The sequence below is a fragment of the Lacerta agilis genome, chromosome 4, assembly GCF_009819535.1.
Source record: "Lacerta agilis isolate rLacAgi1 chromosome 4, rLacAgi1.pri, whole genome shotgun sequence".
In the NCBI taxonomy this organism is placed as follows: Eukaryota; Metazoa; Chordata; class Lepidosauria; order Squamata; family Lacertidae; genus Lacerta; species Lacerta agilis.
This window is the reverse complement of record NC_046315.1, coordinates 69,940,650-69,955,944: the sequence shown is the minus strand read 5'-3', so window position 1 is coordinate 69,955,944 and position 15,295 is coordinate 69,940,650. Positions and strand designations below refer to the sequence as shown.

Genomic DNA, 15,295 nt, shown 5'->3' with positions numbered 1-15,295 from the left:
TTGACTGAGGAAGCCAGGAATGAACAACAAGAATTAGGTCACTTCTTAGAAACCACTCTTCACAATCACCTGCTCTCAAAGGCCAGTTATTAATTACATGACTTTGGCCACCTCATGAGAACAGAAGACTCCCTGGAAAATACCCTGATGTTGGGAAAGATGGAGGGCACAAGGAGAAGGGGATGACAGAGGATGAGATGGTTGGACAGTGTTCTCAAAGCTATTAACATGAGTTTGACCAAACTGCGGGAGACAGTGGAAGACTGCCTGGTGTGTTCTGGTCCATGGGGTCCACGAAGAGTCGGACACAACTAAACAACAACAACAATGAACAAACTACAGTAGTGTGATTCTCAGCGTGGCTAATCTGATTTTTTTAGCACTGATCTTTTTCCACGGCCATTAATGACAGCCAGCATCATGAGCCTTGTCCTAAAATCATGAGAGTCCTGGTTTTCATTTAGACATAGGCTGTGATTCAGCTGCTGAACCAAGCCACCAGATGCCAAGGTGTAGGTTGGCATACTCTACTGGTGAGTAAATCTGTTCACGTTATCTGATAAAGCTTGAACCAGTCCCGCACCTCCGACGCATGTTTACTGTATTCAATTACGCGTGGAGTGTGTGCAGCTCGATCTATATTTACTCGCGAGTAAGCCTTGCAAGGGAGTGTGCACAGGGTCGCTCGGCGCTCCCTCTGCCTCTCGGACACCCGCAATTCTCCTTCTGCACTTTCATAACAAAGCCCTGATTTGGCAGTTTCAGATTTTGCTGCTCCTCGTCCCGCCCCAAATTCGGCTGCCCCCCCCTCACCACACGCAAGAGGCGGGGCGTTGGCGACAAGGACCAATCCCGGGGCTTGCATGCAAATCGAGGCCAGCGTGTGTTTGTTTTCATTTCCCGGTGCGGCGGCTTTTGGGTCCAGAATCTGAGCGGACCTGGATAGGGAGAGGAGGCGAAGCGAGGCTCTGCTGCTGCTGCTGCTGGGAACGGGCAGCTGCGACCCCAACGCTGTGGAATTGCGTGCTGTGGAATGCCGAATGTGACACGTGACAGGGCGGTTTTGAAGAATGTTTCCTGGAACGGGATGCTTCTGTCGGCGTGGCTAATTCTCCCTCAGGTAAGTTAAGAGTTTTTCTTTCTTTCCTTTTTTTAAAATAAAAAATATTTGATGCATGCCTCCCGTCTCCGCTTTGCGCGCGACTAACGATGCAATCCTGTGCAGCCTGTTTACTCTCGAAAGCGTGACTACGACTGCAGCCTAAATATTTTCCCACAGCTGACTGTAGGGCATGTCCCGCGTCTCTAAGCAACCGGTTTTTTAACTGTGTGGCACCACAGCAGTAATAAAGTCTAACTGATAAACATACGTCCCCGTTGTTACATAAATACTTTCCCATTCAGTTTTTAGTAGCATAACGTTCTAGGTGCTGTGTGTGTGTGTGTGTGTGTGTGAGAGAGAGAGAGAGAGAGAGAGAGAGAGAGAGAGAGAGAACTTGTATTATTTACAGACAATACCAATGCCCCGTTGAAATACTTTACGCAAAATAACTTCCCAGGTGTCGGTGGTGGTGAGGGAGGAGACGATCTACAAATGCATTGAATAAGAAACTTTAAATGAAATTTTGTATTGGGTCTGAAACACGCCCCAATCTGCCCACCTGTGAGCCTTTCAGTTCATCAGAGTTGGGTTGCTGAACTCTAAAAAGAAGCGCAAGACGGGCACTGTGAAATTGTGGACTTTTGTCTTTGCGTTTTACGGATTGCTGATGTGTTCAAAACAAGCGGCACCCACAAATTCCAAGAAAAGCTTAGGGATGGTTCATACTTCACCGAAATGTGAAATATCAGACCGAAATATGAATAAATGAGGCAATGTGTATCATATAAGTACATTTATTGGATTGCAAATCCAATAAATTATTGTGGAGTTGAATGTATACTTTGTGGAGTTGAATGTACTGTATATTTCGTGGCAAATACAGAAAGGTCCAGAATACATGTTCCATTAAATGCAGTTGCATATTTAATATGTCTGGCTTTTTTTTGTTAACTCGCAGGCACAGAGGAGCAGAGGGAGGGGAAGATTAAATCTTTTCCTTTGTACTCCCATGTCCAACTAAAATTGTCCCTCAAGCCCCAGCCAGCATGGCCAGCAGTTAGGAATGATGGGAAGTGAAGTCCAATAATACCTGGAGGGCCACAGGTTCCCCATACCTGTTAGATCTTCTCTCAAACATATGCACTGTAATTTTGCAATTTTATGATACAGTCATACAGCTTGAGGTATGGTGTATAAATATAACACATTAGAATATGAGTTAGCATCTCACATGGAATTCCTCGCAATAATGACCGTAAGCTAGAGGTTCCTTTACACATCAGGAACCTGTTGCTATTGCACATGAGGACCTCCCCACTAAACAGGCACATGTTTGGTTTAGCAGATACTTTTACTAATGATCACCTGAATAGATGGGTGATCTAGAACAGAGATGTTGAGAATTCTGCCCATGAAATGAATGGTCCTCTAACATATTTTCTTTGTTAGGGAGAAAGTTGGTTTGCTCTGACATTATTATCATTATCATAATTATTATTATCATTATGCATTTTTACATGGCTTATAAGGTTCCTTAGGAGTTTATTCCTGAGCTGTGGAAGCTTTAGCATTACTGATTGGTAATTTATGTGTGGGAACAACTGACCTACTTAGGAAAACAATAGACAAGGAATGGCAGAAGGGACTTTATAAAAAAAATAGGTTAATAGCCCGGTAGGAAATAAATCAGGTTGTGGCTGTCACGATCTCCTGTGGTCAGGCAATATTGGCTGCTATATATGGGGCAGATTAGGATGTGTTTGTATAGAGTCTAATCTGTGTTGTGCTCCCTGATGTTCCTAATTCTTACCAAATAAAGTGTACATGGATTAATTTTGCCCAAATGACATCTGTTGTTATGTTGGGATTTTGTTGTACTATATCATGGATTGGCTGGATGCAGAGGAGTGTTGGGGGGCAGCAGCTGGGGAACCCTCAAGGGAAACCCCAGGGGAAGAAGTCTCAGAGGCCAGGGGACTGGTAGTGGGACGACGGGTGAGGGGTCAGAGGGAGAAGAGCGAGCAGACTGGTAGGAGGAGTTGTTGGAATCTGAAGAGGCAACAGGGTTTAGTGAGCTGGGAGAGGCTGTGGCAGAGGGCAGCCCAGACACAAGAGATGAGAAGGGCCAGGAGACGAAGATGAGGCAGACTGCTGAAGAATTCAGGGGGTCTCCCTCTTCTGTTGCAACCAACTCCCCCACCCCCCGTCTCACAGAACACACAGAGAAATGAAGAGGGTCGAGCAATGAGAGACAAGGTTATGAAGCCTCAGTCTGCTGGGGAAGGAACGGGGAAGAGCCTTAGAGAGTGGTGGGAAGGCTCTTACAACTGCCTCATTGGGGCAAGACCTACTGGGAAGGATTGCTGTGACCACTAGGTCTGCACTGTTTTGGTTTCTTTGAATAAAGAGTTAACTTCAGTGACACTGGTGTTGTTGTTGTTTTATTGCTGACCTATTCCTGACTCCAGCTTTTGATATACTGCATCTTTTGCAGTTCATGTAGTAAAATAGATTGACAGATTTGAGATGGGTATAGACCAGTGTTTCCAAACCTTGGATCTCCAGCTGCTTTTGGACTACAACTCCCATCATCCCTAGCTAGCAAGACCAGTGGTCAGGGATGATGGGAACAGTACCGGTAGTCTGGAAACAGCTGGAGCCCTAAAGTTGGGAAACACTGGTATGGACTATCTATTTTATCAATATTATTTTCTAGCATATCAAACGTGAATGACTTACTGAAAATGTGTTTTGGCATTGGACCAAGATTCTTCTCTCCACCGCACCCCTTCGGCCATTTCACATTATTTTGATTGCAATCCTATATCAATTTGTCTGAGAGTCTGTTGAGCACAGTGGACCTTACTTCTGAGTAAGCATGCAAAGAATTGCACTGTTGATCTTGGTTTGTGTATGGCAGACTGTTCTTCCTAGTTACCTGTGTAAATGGTTGGGATTTTAGACATGGTAAAAAAAGAAGTGTACCTGTAGATGCCTTTTAACACACATTCCTGAAAACTGATTTTACAGTTCTTTGGAAAGTATATCCAAAATCACTGATACGCACTTTCAGGACAGGAAAAGGTACCGGTAATTTGATTGGTTTATCTGCAAAGTGAATAATAATAATAATAAAGATGAATTCAGACAACCATATTCCCCATCTACCCCGACTTTTGCAATATCTAGGTACTGGGACTCAAACATAACCAGGTCATCTAAATGGGTCTTTGAAGTAGTGGACAACATAATGCTTATAGCAGGGGCCCACAAACTTAGGCCCAGGGGCCGGATGTGGCCCAGTCGCCTTCTAAATCCATCCTGCGGAAGGTCTGGGAATCAGCGTGTTTTTACATGAGTAGAATGTGTCTTTTTATTTAAAATGCATCTCTGGGTTATTTGTGGGGCCTGCCTGGTGTTTTTACATGAGTAGAATGTGTGCTTTTATTTAAAATGTATCTCTGGGTTATTTGTGGGGCATAGGAATTCGTTTATATTTTTTTTTCCAAAATATAGTCCAGCCCCCCACATGGTCTGAGGGACAGTGGACAGGCCCCCTGCTGAAAAAGTTTGCTGACCCCTGGCTTATAAATTTTCAAATGCACTCTGACTTTAGGACACTATCATTTGTTAGATCCTTTCCAGTACCATTAGATTCCAAAGGCAGCTATAAAAGTCATCACATTAAGGAAAGAACCCAATTGTCTGAATCTGTTATTGGGTATAGGCCTCTTTTAGGTGGGTTGTTTTAATCCCATGCATATGCTTTAGGAGCAGTGATGAATATGGTGACTAGTGCTACTCACGGGTGAATTGACCTGGTGCCTGTAGGTCAGTTACCCAGTTCTGCCCTATTTGCCCTCAAAAAAAGGAGGCAATGAATTGTTCTGTTGCATATCATTCCAACCATTGTCACAGCCCTTAGGCTACTGCAGTGTAAATGGCTGCCTTGGAGGGCAGATTAAGACGGGTACGAATGGTGGAACAAAGACTTGATGTGTGATTTTTTGTCTAGTACATTAGTGCTCTCCAGATATTTTAGATGGCAATTATCCGAGGGATAGCTCAGTCGGTAGAGCATGAGATTCTTAATCTCAGGGTCATGGGTTCAAGCCCCATGTTAGGTGAAAGATTCCTGCATTGCAGGGGATTGGACTAGATGACATTTGTGGTCCCTTCCAACTCTACAATTGCAGAGTTTGACTAAATTAGCATTTGCTCTGATTCAGCACAGTCCTTCTTACATTCTTATCTTAGAGTATTGTTATTAGTTTGTGGGTGCAAGGCACCTATAATTCCTGAATTTAGTGTTAGAATTTAATCAGTTCCACAGCTGTACTGTGCAATGAGAAGGTCGTACCAACGGAGCAGAGTTAACTTCTAATTTTGTTCAGCTTCTTTTATAGAACATCACGCAAAAGGGGAAAATGAAGGGACATTCAAAAAAGAAATCTGTTTGCTTATACAGTGATGGCGGCCAATGGATGTCTAATTTGCCGGAATGTCTCTGGGGCATTCCTCTCTCTAATTTGTCACTTCCAGGTAAATATCACCAGCTTTTCAGTATCCTATTACACTTAGATTTGCATTGGCTATGGTCTGTAGCATCTGTGCACACCCACAAATGCAATATCAACATGTGTAGACCACATTTTGGAAATTTCTGGAGTGAGCTTCTTCCTGTCATGTTGACTGATGTTTTGGTGTCAGACAACTCAGTCAAGGAGCAGGCCCAACGCCGGATGTCATCGACAAAATCTAATAGATGTAAGCCATAATGTTGGGGTATGTGTAGTTTGCCCAAATTGTATCAAAAGGGTGGTTAGGAAATCCTAACTTAAAGCTTCTTGCTGGGGGAAAAGCACTAGCAAGGAATGGTTTTCCTTTTCTGCCAGCCCTCCAGAAACAACAACCTTGGGTGGTTGCATGATGGCTGAGAATCAGACACCACATGGATCTTGCTTTTCAACCCAGTCTCTCAGCCTCTAAGAAACTTGATGAAAGGGTTTGCGCTGGGCTGGGATTTGATACCCGCTTTTCCCCACTGATAGATCTTTTTGCAATCATGTGCTTAGGGTGGGAATTGTGTGTAAAGCCACATGGTTTTAGAGATGAAGTTTTGTGCAGAGAGTAAGATTTGTCAAATGATTGGAAGTAGATTGACTTTACGTGTTTATTCCAATAGGAAGTCATGATACTATGACTTACTGCTTGGATAAGGACTCGAAAGTGAGCATAAATGAATCCAAGTTGCTGCAGTTTATGGACAAGCATATGCACAGCATAGTACACCCAATTATTTTGAGGTGGTCTATAACACAGGTAAGCAGTTCTCAAACTTTCTGGTTCCAATGTCTTTTTACTGAAGCTTGCTTGGCCATACTAGATGTATCATCCTACACAGCTACTGCAAGGAGAAATAGAATAAAAGTGCCTGGCGTATTAAAAATGTTGAGGTTTTTGCTAAGCAACTTAACAGCACAATCCACTGTCTTCTGAATACCATTTTTTTGTCTAAAGAAAAAAAAAGTGTGCTACTGAGACAATTCAATATTTTTCTTGTTTGCACTTTGTTTTTAACTTCACAGGTGCTGACTCTGTCAGAGCAACTGGATGCTGGAATAAGGTATTTTGATCTGAGGATTGCTCACAAGCCTGATGAACCTTCCATGAAATTGCACTTTGTTCATATGCTGTACACAACAGCGGTTGTAGAGGTACAGTTTTGCTTTCATAGCACTGAAGTATTTATTATTTCATATTATCATGGGATTTATTGCCTGCCTTTCACCCTAAGGTCCCAGGGAGGACTTAAAACACAACATCACAATTTTAAAAAGAATTTAAGACAACTTAGTTACTTATAATGATCTAACTCCCCTAGATGTTGTACTCCCAACTCTCATCAGACTCATCCATTGGCCAGGGATGATGGAAGCTGTAGCCCAATGTTTGGAGGGCTGCAGGGTCCCCAGCTCGGATCTAACTACTATTTAAGTAATATGGGGCATGCGCCAGCCCCTTCCTGGTGCAGGTGAAAAAGCTGCATGTATGCCTCAACGTCTCATCTGTATCAGCCTTGTGGGGGGCGGATCCCATTTGAGGAAGGGGAATTCCAATCAGATTTACAATTGGCTTTTGGAACTATCGGGCTGTGTACTGGATCAGGCAGGTGCCAGGTAACTTGCCTGATTCTGCAGCCAGTACTGACCCCTATGATCTTGCAAACAGTGCTGCAACTAGACATCCCATGCATACTAAGCAGGACTAGTTGGTCTGGCCAACTAAACCAGTTGCATACTGTGTGCATGTATACATGTGCATGGTTGCCATGGCTGTACCATGTCCTGTTGGACAGAAAAAGCACCACATCTGTACCAGGTGAATCAGAAACTTCACTTATGTGCTCCCAGGCAGTGGCGTCGCTAGCCTCTGCGCTGCTGGGGGCGGCGGCAGCGCAGAGGCACCCCCTGGGGGAGGGGCACAACGCGCGCGCCGTGACGTCATCATGACGTCACGACGCACGTGTATACAGAAAGGGGGGATTTCCCCCTTCCCGAGGCTTTTTTTCGGCGGGGGGGTGGTGACCAGCGAGGAGGGGGTGACAAGGGTGACCCCCACCTCGCTGGTCGGCCCCCCCGCCGAAAAAAGCGGCGGAAAGCGGAAAAAGAAGCAGAGCGGCGCTTAAACGCGCCTGCTCTGCTTACTTTCCAGGCTTTCCCCGCCCCCCCCCGCGGTTTTTTTCGGCGGGGGTGGTGACCAGCGAGGAGGGGGTGGCAAGCGTGACAACCCCCCTCGCTGGTCGCCTCCCCCCCCGCCGAAAAAAAAACGGCAGAAGCACCCCATCCGTGTGCTGCTGCTCCCGGGGTGATGGAGGGAGCGGCGGCGCGTGGGAGTGGCGGGAGGGGCCGCCGCTTGACACCCCCACCCGCCGCTGCTCACCCTGTCACTGGGGGTGTACCGCCCCCACCGCCCCTCCCCAGCGACGCCTCTGCTCCCAGGTCTTGGTATGGGCGCTGGCTCACTACAGACCAGGGTCTGTTTGTGCGTGCAGAGAATACGCTACCTTCCTACAGTCCAGATCATGGTCACTGATGCCATGATTTTCATTACAGAGTGCAATGGATCTGTATTGGAATGGAAGTTAGTGAATGCCATTGTGGCCTGAAAAAGATGTTAACCCCCCCCCCCTTTTTTTTGTTTTGCATCAAATGATCTTTAGTGTCAGAGTTCAAGGAGACGCTCCTTCAAGTCTGTAGTGTGGAAATATAGAACTAAGGACTTATTTGGACGTTCTTCTGCATACGTCCTGTTGGAATGCAAAGGGTGCTGCTTAAGTACATCTGTGTTTTACATGGATCCTGTTCAGTTGAGCTGGTCTAGGAAAATCCAAGATCCTTGATGACTTTACCACAATATGAAAGTTTAAAACAACATGCATGATTACGATTCTTTATTAAATTTATATCCATCCCTTCCTCCCAAAGGAGCCCAGTGTGGCCTTGAGGACTGAATACATGTTAAAGTCAGAGAGCCATCAATATTCAGCTTGGGTATTTTGTATTCATTATAGATAGATAGATAGATTTATTTATTGTCATTGTCCGTATATACACAGTATACACAAGAACGAAAATCAAACACCCAAAGACCGGATTTACCATACACATTTGCACATATCTCCAACACTCTCATCCTTATTAAAACATAATCTATTAAAACATAACATAATCCAGAGTATAACATAACCTATTAAAAGCATAGCATAACCTAAAAGCCTGTCTCATTCCTTACTACTCACTGCTTACTATTACTTACTACTGACCCTGAGATCATTATTAAGTGCAATCAAAGCTCTTGGATAGAAACTATTCAGAAGGCGTGTGGTTCGAGTTTTCATTATCCTGTATCTTCTGCTCGAAGGCAACAGTTCAAAAAGGTTGTGAGCAGGATGGGTGGGATCTCTCAGGATGTTGTGTGACTTCTTCAAACAGCGAGACGTGAAGATCTCGTCCAGGGTTGGTAGTTGGAGCCCAATAACATTCTGGGCAATTTTAATTATTCTCTGTAAAGCTTTTTTATCCGTTACAGAGCTGCTCCCATACCACGATAGTATACTATAGGTTAAGACACTCTCAATGGTACTGTGATAATAGGACAGGAGTAGGTGCTGAGATAGATTCAATCCCCTGATTATGTGGTAATGGCCCTGTTTGGAAGAAACCATCTGTGCTTTATTTCCATTAAAATCTACAAACCTGCCCCATTGCTTTCGATCTTGATTGTGCATTTCTCTTTTTTCTGGATTGGGGCTGTTGCAATTAATTTGCAGGAATGTTGATAGTTGTGACGATGCAGTTGACTAGAATATTGGCTACTGCTACACTGTTTTATAAATATCATAGGGATAGATCCAGACTAAGTTACTTTTGCTTAGCTCCCACTGAATGGGATTTAAGTTATATATGGGATTTAAGTTAAGGAAAAGCTAACTTGATAGCTAAATGAAGCTAACCCAGTCTGGATCTAACCCAAATGTGTTATAGCTAGAAAGTGCAGCTCTCAAAAAGCTTTTTTTTCTTAGGAGTCCACCATTTCAACAAGACCCAAAACTTAGACTTACTAAAGATTCAGCAATGACCATGTTGACTCAGGTATAACATAGCAATTTGAAGATTATTAGGATTCCACAGCAGGCTAAGCAACAATTACAGCAGACAAACATTACTAACCCTAAGTGTTCAAAATATGAATCAGCTTCTCAGAATTGCCTGACTGGCTTTGCAAAGCATGAATTAAAGCACACTTCTGCTTCTCTTTTATTGGCCTTCTAGTTTCCAAGAGGTTGGAACAGATTGTTTTTCAAAAAACTGAGATCCTGGTGTACCTAGATTTCCAAGAATAATAGATATGCAGACTGTGGTTCAAAACAAACTCTGGTCAGTTTTAGAACAAACCAACTTCAAGCCACAGTGTCTGAAGCTAACAAGTTTGCTTTATGTGGCAATAAATTCCTTCTCCTGGCTGTCCAGAAGGAAAGCAAAGAATGTGTGGGTCCAAGACTTCTGGCTACTTCCTGGTGTGTGTAGTGCTAAAACATGGTTTACCATTAAGTGAGAACTAGACAGTTGTGTTTGCTAGATATTTGGGTGCACTGGCCTTTATAGAGATTTCTGTACACACACAGGCTTCCTCTGTGTTTTCTTTTCTTTTTTTTAATGAGCCAGGGAGTGCATCACATGGACAGAAAAGGAATTCCGGTGCATACAGCCTTTCCCTTCCATTTTAGAGGAGAGGAGGGAAAACCACAACTTGAGGACAGCATGCAGCCTCCAGCCTTGCCCAATGTGGTCCTGACACCTCTCCCCAGAATATCCTGTAGCTCACTTTGGTCAAGTGCCACCCAGCATGGAAGGAAAAGCAAGTGGAGAAACATATTGATTCCTGTCTTTGTGGCTCACTTTCCTTCCCAGTGAGGCTGGAGAAAAAGAAGTCTCTGTAGATGGGTACAGTCAATAATCTTTGGACCACACCATATGTACCTAATTAATCAGATCCCTTTTAAAAAATTAAATCAAATGGCCCATTAATTCTGCCTACTATGTGATGAATGTTCTGGGAGTTTTTTTTGTATTGTATTTGATCTGTGGTAATTTCAGTTTCCTAATTATAAACTGCCATATTTATTGGAAAATAATGATTGAGCAACCCACCCCTAAGCTGATTGCTCTGTTATGTGTGACAAATGGATTTGATGTCAATAGGATTTGAGACTATGCAACAGATGTTAATATGAGCCTTTTAAACCAAAAGGCTTTCTGAGCTAGGATACCTCTTCTGTTTTGGTTTGTTTGGGGTTTTTTGGCATATGCAAAAGAAAAGCGGTGGCGTACGTGCTATAGTCACAGAATCACAGAATTGTAGAGTTGAAAGAGACTCCGAGGATCATCTAGTCCAGTCCCCTGCAGTGCAGGAATTTCAACTTAATCATACATATATGTGGCCATCCAACCTCTGCTTAAAAACCTCCAAGGAAGAAGAGTCCACCATCTCTCATGGCAGCCTGTTCCACTGTTGAACAGCTCTTCCTGTCAGAAAGACAGTAATGCAAACAGGGCAGAAGTACCCTGCTGTGTCATAAGGACAGGTTACTTGCCACTTACACTTGAAAATTAAAGTTGAGATTTCCAGGATTCCACAATTTAGTCAAATTATTCTATAGTTGCAATTACATCAACTGGGTTTTTATTTTAAGTTGTCTCTACTGTAGACAAGGTAAAGGTAAAGGACCCCTGGGCAGTTAAGTCCTGTCAAAGGTGACTATCGGGTGCGGCACTCATCTTGCTTTTCAGGCCGAGGGAGCCAGCACTTGTCTACAGACAGCTTTCCGGGTCATGTGGCCAACATGACTAAACTGCTTCTGGGGCAATGGGACACTGTGGCAGAAGCCATAGTGCATGGAAACGCCATTTATCTACTTGTGCTGGCATATACTTTCATACTGCTAGGTTGGCAGAAGCTGGGACAGAGCAACGGGAGCTCACCCCGTCACGTGGATTTGAACTGCCGACCTTCTGATCAGCAAGCCCAAGAGGCTCAGCAGTTTAGACGACAGCGCCACCCACATCCCTGCATACTGTAGATAATATGCTCAGCTTGTATTAGCTAACATATGTCAAACAGGAAATGTGTAAAAAAAAATTCCAATCCTGCACAATTAACATCACTGTATCTGTAGTATGCAACTTAGTATCACTTGCGAAATTAATCAAATTAATCAATTACAGATTGCTGTTCGTTTCAGTTTCCTGTAGCACTTAGCAGCTATTTATTTTACTTGTTTACTTGTTTGTGTTGGCTTTTACAGGATGTCCTGTGGGATATTTTACGATGGTTGAGAAATCATCCCTGGGAGGTTGTCGTTCTAGCTTTCAGAAACTTTGATGGATTAGATGAGGACCATCACCGCCATTTGGTCTCCTGCACAAAGGAGATCTTCAGTGGCAAACTGTGTCCTAGAAATGTAAGTTGTTTGGAATGTTTGGTTGTGAAGTTTCAAGATTGTAGAAGCCTTATTCACACTGGCCTGTTCAGGATGATACACTGAAATAAATAGGATTGCTCATGTACATATCCTCAAACTATGCTCTAATTGAATAAGATTCTGTACATATTAATATGAATACCCACATCCTTTTTGGTAAATAGGATTTCAAAAGATGCACTGTGATTCAATGGCAATAGTTTAATGTTTAATTTCTTAAAATGCAAAAAGAAGTGTTGAGACTTGAGGCGCACTATCCAATTGGTGGATACAGACTGAAGCTGGTTAAAATGGAAAGGAACTCTTCGTCTGCTAACATTTTTCCACGACTCAGCCCTGTTTTTGAAAACATATTCCAGAGCTCAACCATAGCACAAATTAAAATATGCTTTGCTATTACTGACATTACTAAGATGTTAAATGTTTCGGCATGTCAACATGTTGACGTAGTTAAGTTTTACCCTGCACGGACCCAATGAAAGTAATGGACCTAATTTCGTCACGTGGCTTAATTTCAATGAGCCTACGAGTAAAACACTGGCCTAATCTACCCTCCCAAAATGAGAATCAATCCTCTCCTGGCTGAAGTAAGCTTTTCCGAGGTTTGGTGTGGGTGTTCAGTATCTGGTCAAATGTAAAACGTATCACTGAATAGTTGCTCCATTGACAGCAATGGGATTTACTTGCAGGCAGTACCACAGACAATTCTGTAGTCTGTTCCACATGGGTGTATGGATAATGAATCGGGGGTGGCAACTTGAATAAAATATGGGGGGGGGGAAGAGGCAGGTAAGCCCTGTCCTATATAATTGATCACATAATGCAGCACATTTGCACTATTTATATAGCAATGCCCATTAACTTTGGATATTTTTGAATATTTTATTGGGGTGGAGGGTGCTGAAGGGAAATCAGTCCCTAGGAGTTGGCTCCTTTGTAGTGAATTGTGCTGTGATTTTTTTTTAAAAAGTACTTAAGTAGGAAAGGAACAAAGGTCTTTTGTTTTTTGAATAGACCCCAGTCCTAAGCTAGCAGATGGACATCAAACTAGCAATAGTTATCTTAAAAGTACATAGTCCATGGAAGGGGGTGGAGGAAGAGAGCCTCTGTGAATTCAGTGGCCTTATCCTCAAAAGTGTCTTGCAGCCGTCTTACTGTCATATATTTTGCTATACAATTAGGGAACTATAGGAAGTATGACTTGGAACTTGATGCTCATCCTTCCTATTGAGCAACATGAATTCAGTATGTTGACTTCCCTTATCTTTCAGGTCACTCCGACCCTACGGAGCATGTGGTCCTCTGGCTACCAGGTTATTGTGTCCTACGACGATCCAGAACAAGTGATAAAGCACTGCGAGTTGTGGCCTGCGATTCCCTACTGGTGGGGAAATAAAACAACAGCGGCAGAGCTTATCCGTTACATGGAGATGAGGAAACAGAATGGTCGGCCAGGTAATTGCTGCTGCATTTTGATTTCCCAAATGGCCAGGTGGCTGGGGCTGATGGGAGTTGGAATCCAAATTCTGCAGATAGGAGGTGGAGTGCTTGGGTCCAGGAGAAAGGGTAGCTTACAACTGAGCAGAATTGCTCGCGGACAGGCAACTTGATTTTCTCTTAGAGAAGCAAGGTGTGCTTATCCATGTCAGTTCTGCTCTTAGATGCCCAATTTTGGTACTTGACATGAAAATCTAGGTGAAGATTGACTGCTGAGTTAAGAGCCATAGTCTGCACTCAGCTGTGGAATGCCTTCCACTGTAGGGCACATCCCCATACCTTTTAATTTTGTGCTTTAGTCCATGGAACTAATCTCTTCTTTTTTATCTAGGTAGCCTTTTAGAATGATTTTATGCTCCTTGTGTTGGTTTTATGTGGATTTTATATTGAGGGTTTTGTTTTGCTTTTCATCAGATACAGTAAAACAATCGTCTAAATTTTGTGAACTACGCAGATATGAGTGGTCCATGGGGTGGTCTACTAGATGGATAAATAAATGGCAAGAGATTACTTAAAAGTAATATCTGGCTTGCTCTCTGTGGTTTGTGAATGCAGCAGAACCAACATAGTGGTAGAAAGGGAACAAGTCTGCTCTTCCTTGCTAAAATAAATAATGACACTCTATGCTGCTGCAGAAAACACATATCTAAAAGGGGATAAAATCACAGGAATTTCAACTAGCAATTCTCCTTTTTCTTTTTTCCCTACAGCGGGATTATTTGTTGCAGGAATCAACCTCACTGGAGATTTAGGTTATATTCTCGCACATCTACGTGGATCTGTTAAGAAAATGACTCTTCCTGCCCTTCCATTCCTAAATCAGTGGATTAAAAAACAGCGTCCTGGATCCAAGAAAGACTGTATTAACATAATTGCTGGAGACTTCATAGGAAAAAATAACTTTGTGGAAAATGTGATAGGCCTTAATAGAAAACTTATAAAATAGCATTGCAGGTTTGATGCATGCTTGGGTTAACTCCTAGCATGCTACCTCAAAAGAAGAAGAAACAAACCATAAATAACCCACCTACCTCACAGGAATGTTCTGAAGATTTTGCTTGCAGCTAGGATATGGAGAAACTGAAGGTGGCTCCATGAAAATCATGGGAATTTCTATGAAAAGACCCAGTTTTCCTGGGAAGCATTTAGTGCAGTAATTGCACTATATCAATATACAATCTACCAGGTATTACTGTGAAACATTGAGTGTTTGGGACAGGTATCCGGCAACAGCAACCACAGGCAGAGCAGCATTCTATGCTGTTGTGATCTGGGAGAATGAGGGTGATACAAAAATGCAAAATCAGGAATGCAGGATCCCACAGTTAAAGAATTGGCTCATCTTGAAAGTTGTTAAAAGACGTGTGCACAAAGAAGTAATCATGACAGCGCAGCTTTTCTCCTTGGTTCAAAACCCAAGATGTATCAAGTTCTCGAAGTGAGACAGTGACTCTGGATTGCGTGCTCAGCTACACTAGGTCTGTAAAACACTGCAGGGTTACCAAATTCATCAAGGCTTACTTATGCAAAGATAAGGAATGTGATTGAAGTTCATGGTTTAGGGACCACTAGGAACAAAATGTTTAGTTAGAGCACCAGGTTTACCACGGTAGGCAACAGGAAGGGGAATATTCATTCCAAAAGCAAACCTT

The 15,295-nt window shown here is 43.1% G+C and overlaps 1 protein-coding gene across 1 annotated transcript; it reads left to right on the top strand.

The window, feature by feature from the left end:
- The first annotated feature begins 952 nt into the window (after nt 1-952).
- PLCXD1 (phosphatidylinositol specific phospholipase C X domain containing 1) lies at nt 953-14,828 on the top strand. Its single transcript, XM_033147496.1, has 7 exons — nt 953-1,120; nt 5,497-5,644; nt 6,288-6,424; nt 6,691-6,819; nt 11,970-12,125; nt 13,418-13,601; nt 14,354-14,828. The coding sequence occupies exons 2-7, from the start codon at nt 5,530-5,532 to the stop codon at nt 14,587-14,589; spliced, it is 957 nt and encodes a 318-aa protein (XP_033003387.1). The 5' UTR covers nt 953-1,120; nt 5,497-5,529; the 3' UTR covers nt 14,590-14,828.
- The last annotated feature ends 467 nt before the right edge of the window (nt 14,829-15,295 follow it).

Bases quoted from the DNA above. Each gene is read 5' to 3' on its own strand.
- PLCXD1 (XM_033147496.1), top strand. From the start codon at position 5,530: ATGAAGGGACATTCAAAAAAGAAATCTGTTTGCTTATACAGTGATGGC. The intron at 5,645-6,287 runs GTAAATATCACC...TTATTCCAATAG, and splicing joins CTCTAATTTGTCACTTCCAG to GAAGTCATGATACTATGACT. The intron at 6,425-6,690 runs GTAAGCAGTTCT...TTAACTTCACAG, and splicing joins TGAGGTGGTCTATAACACAG to GTGCTGACTCTGTCAGAGCA.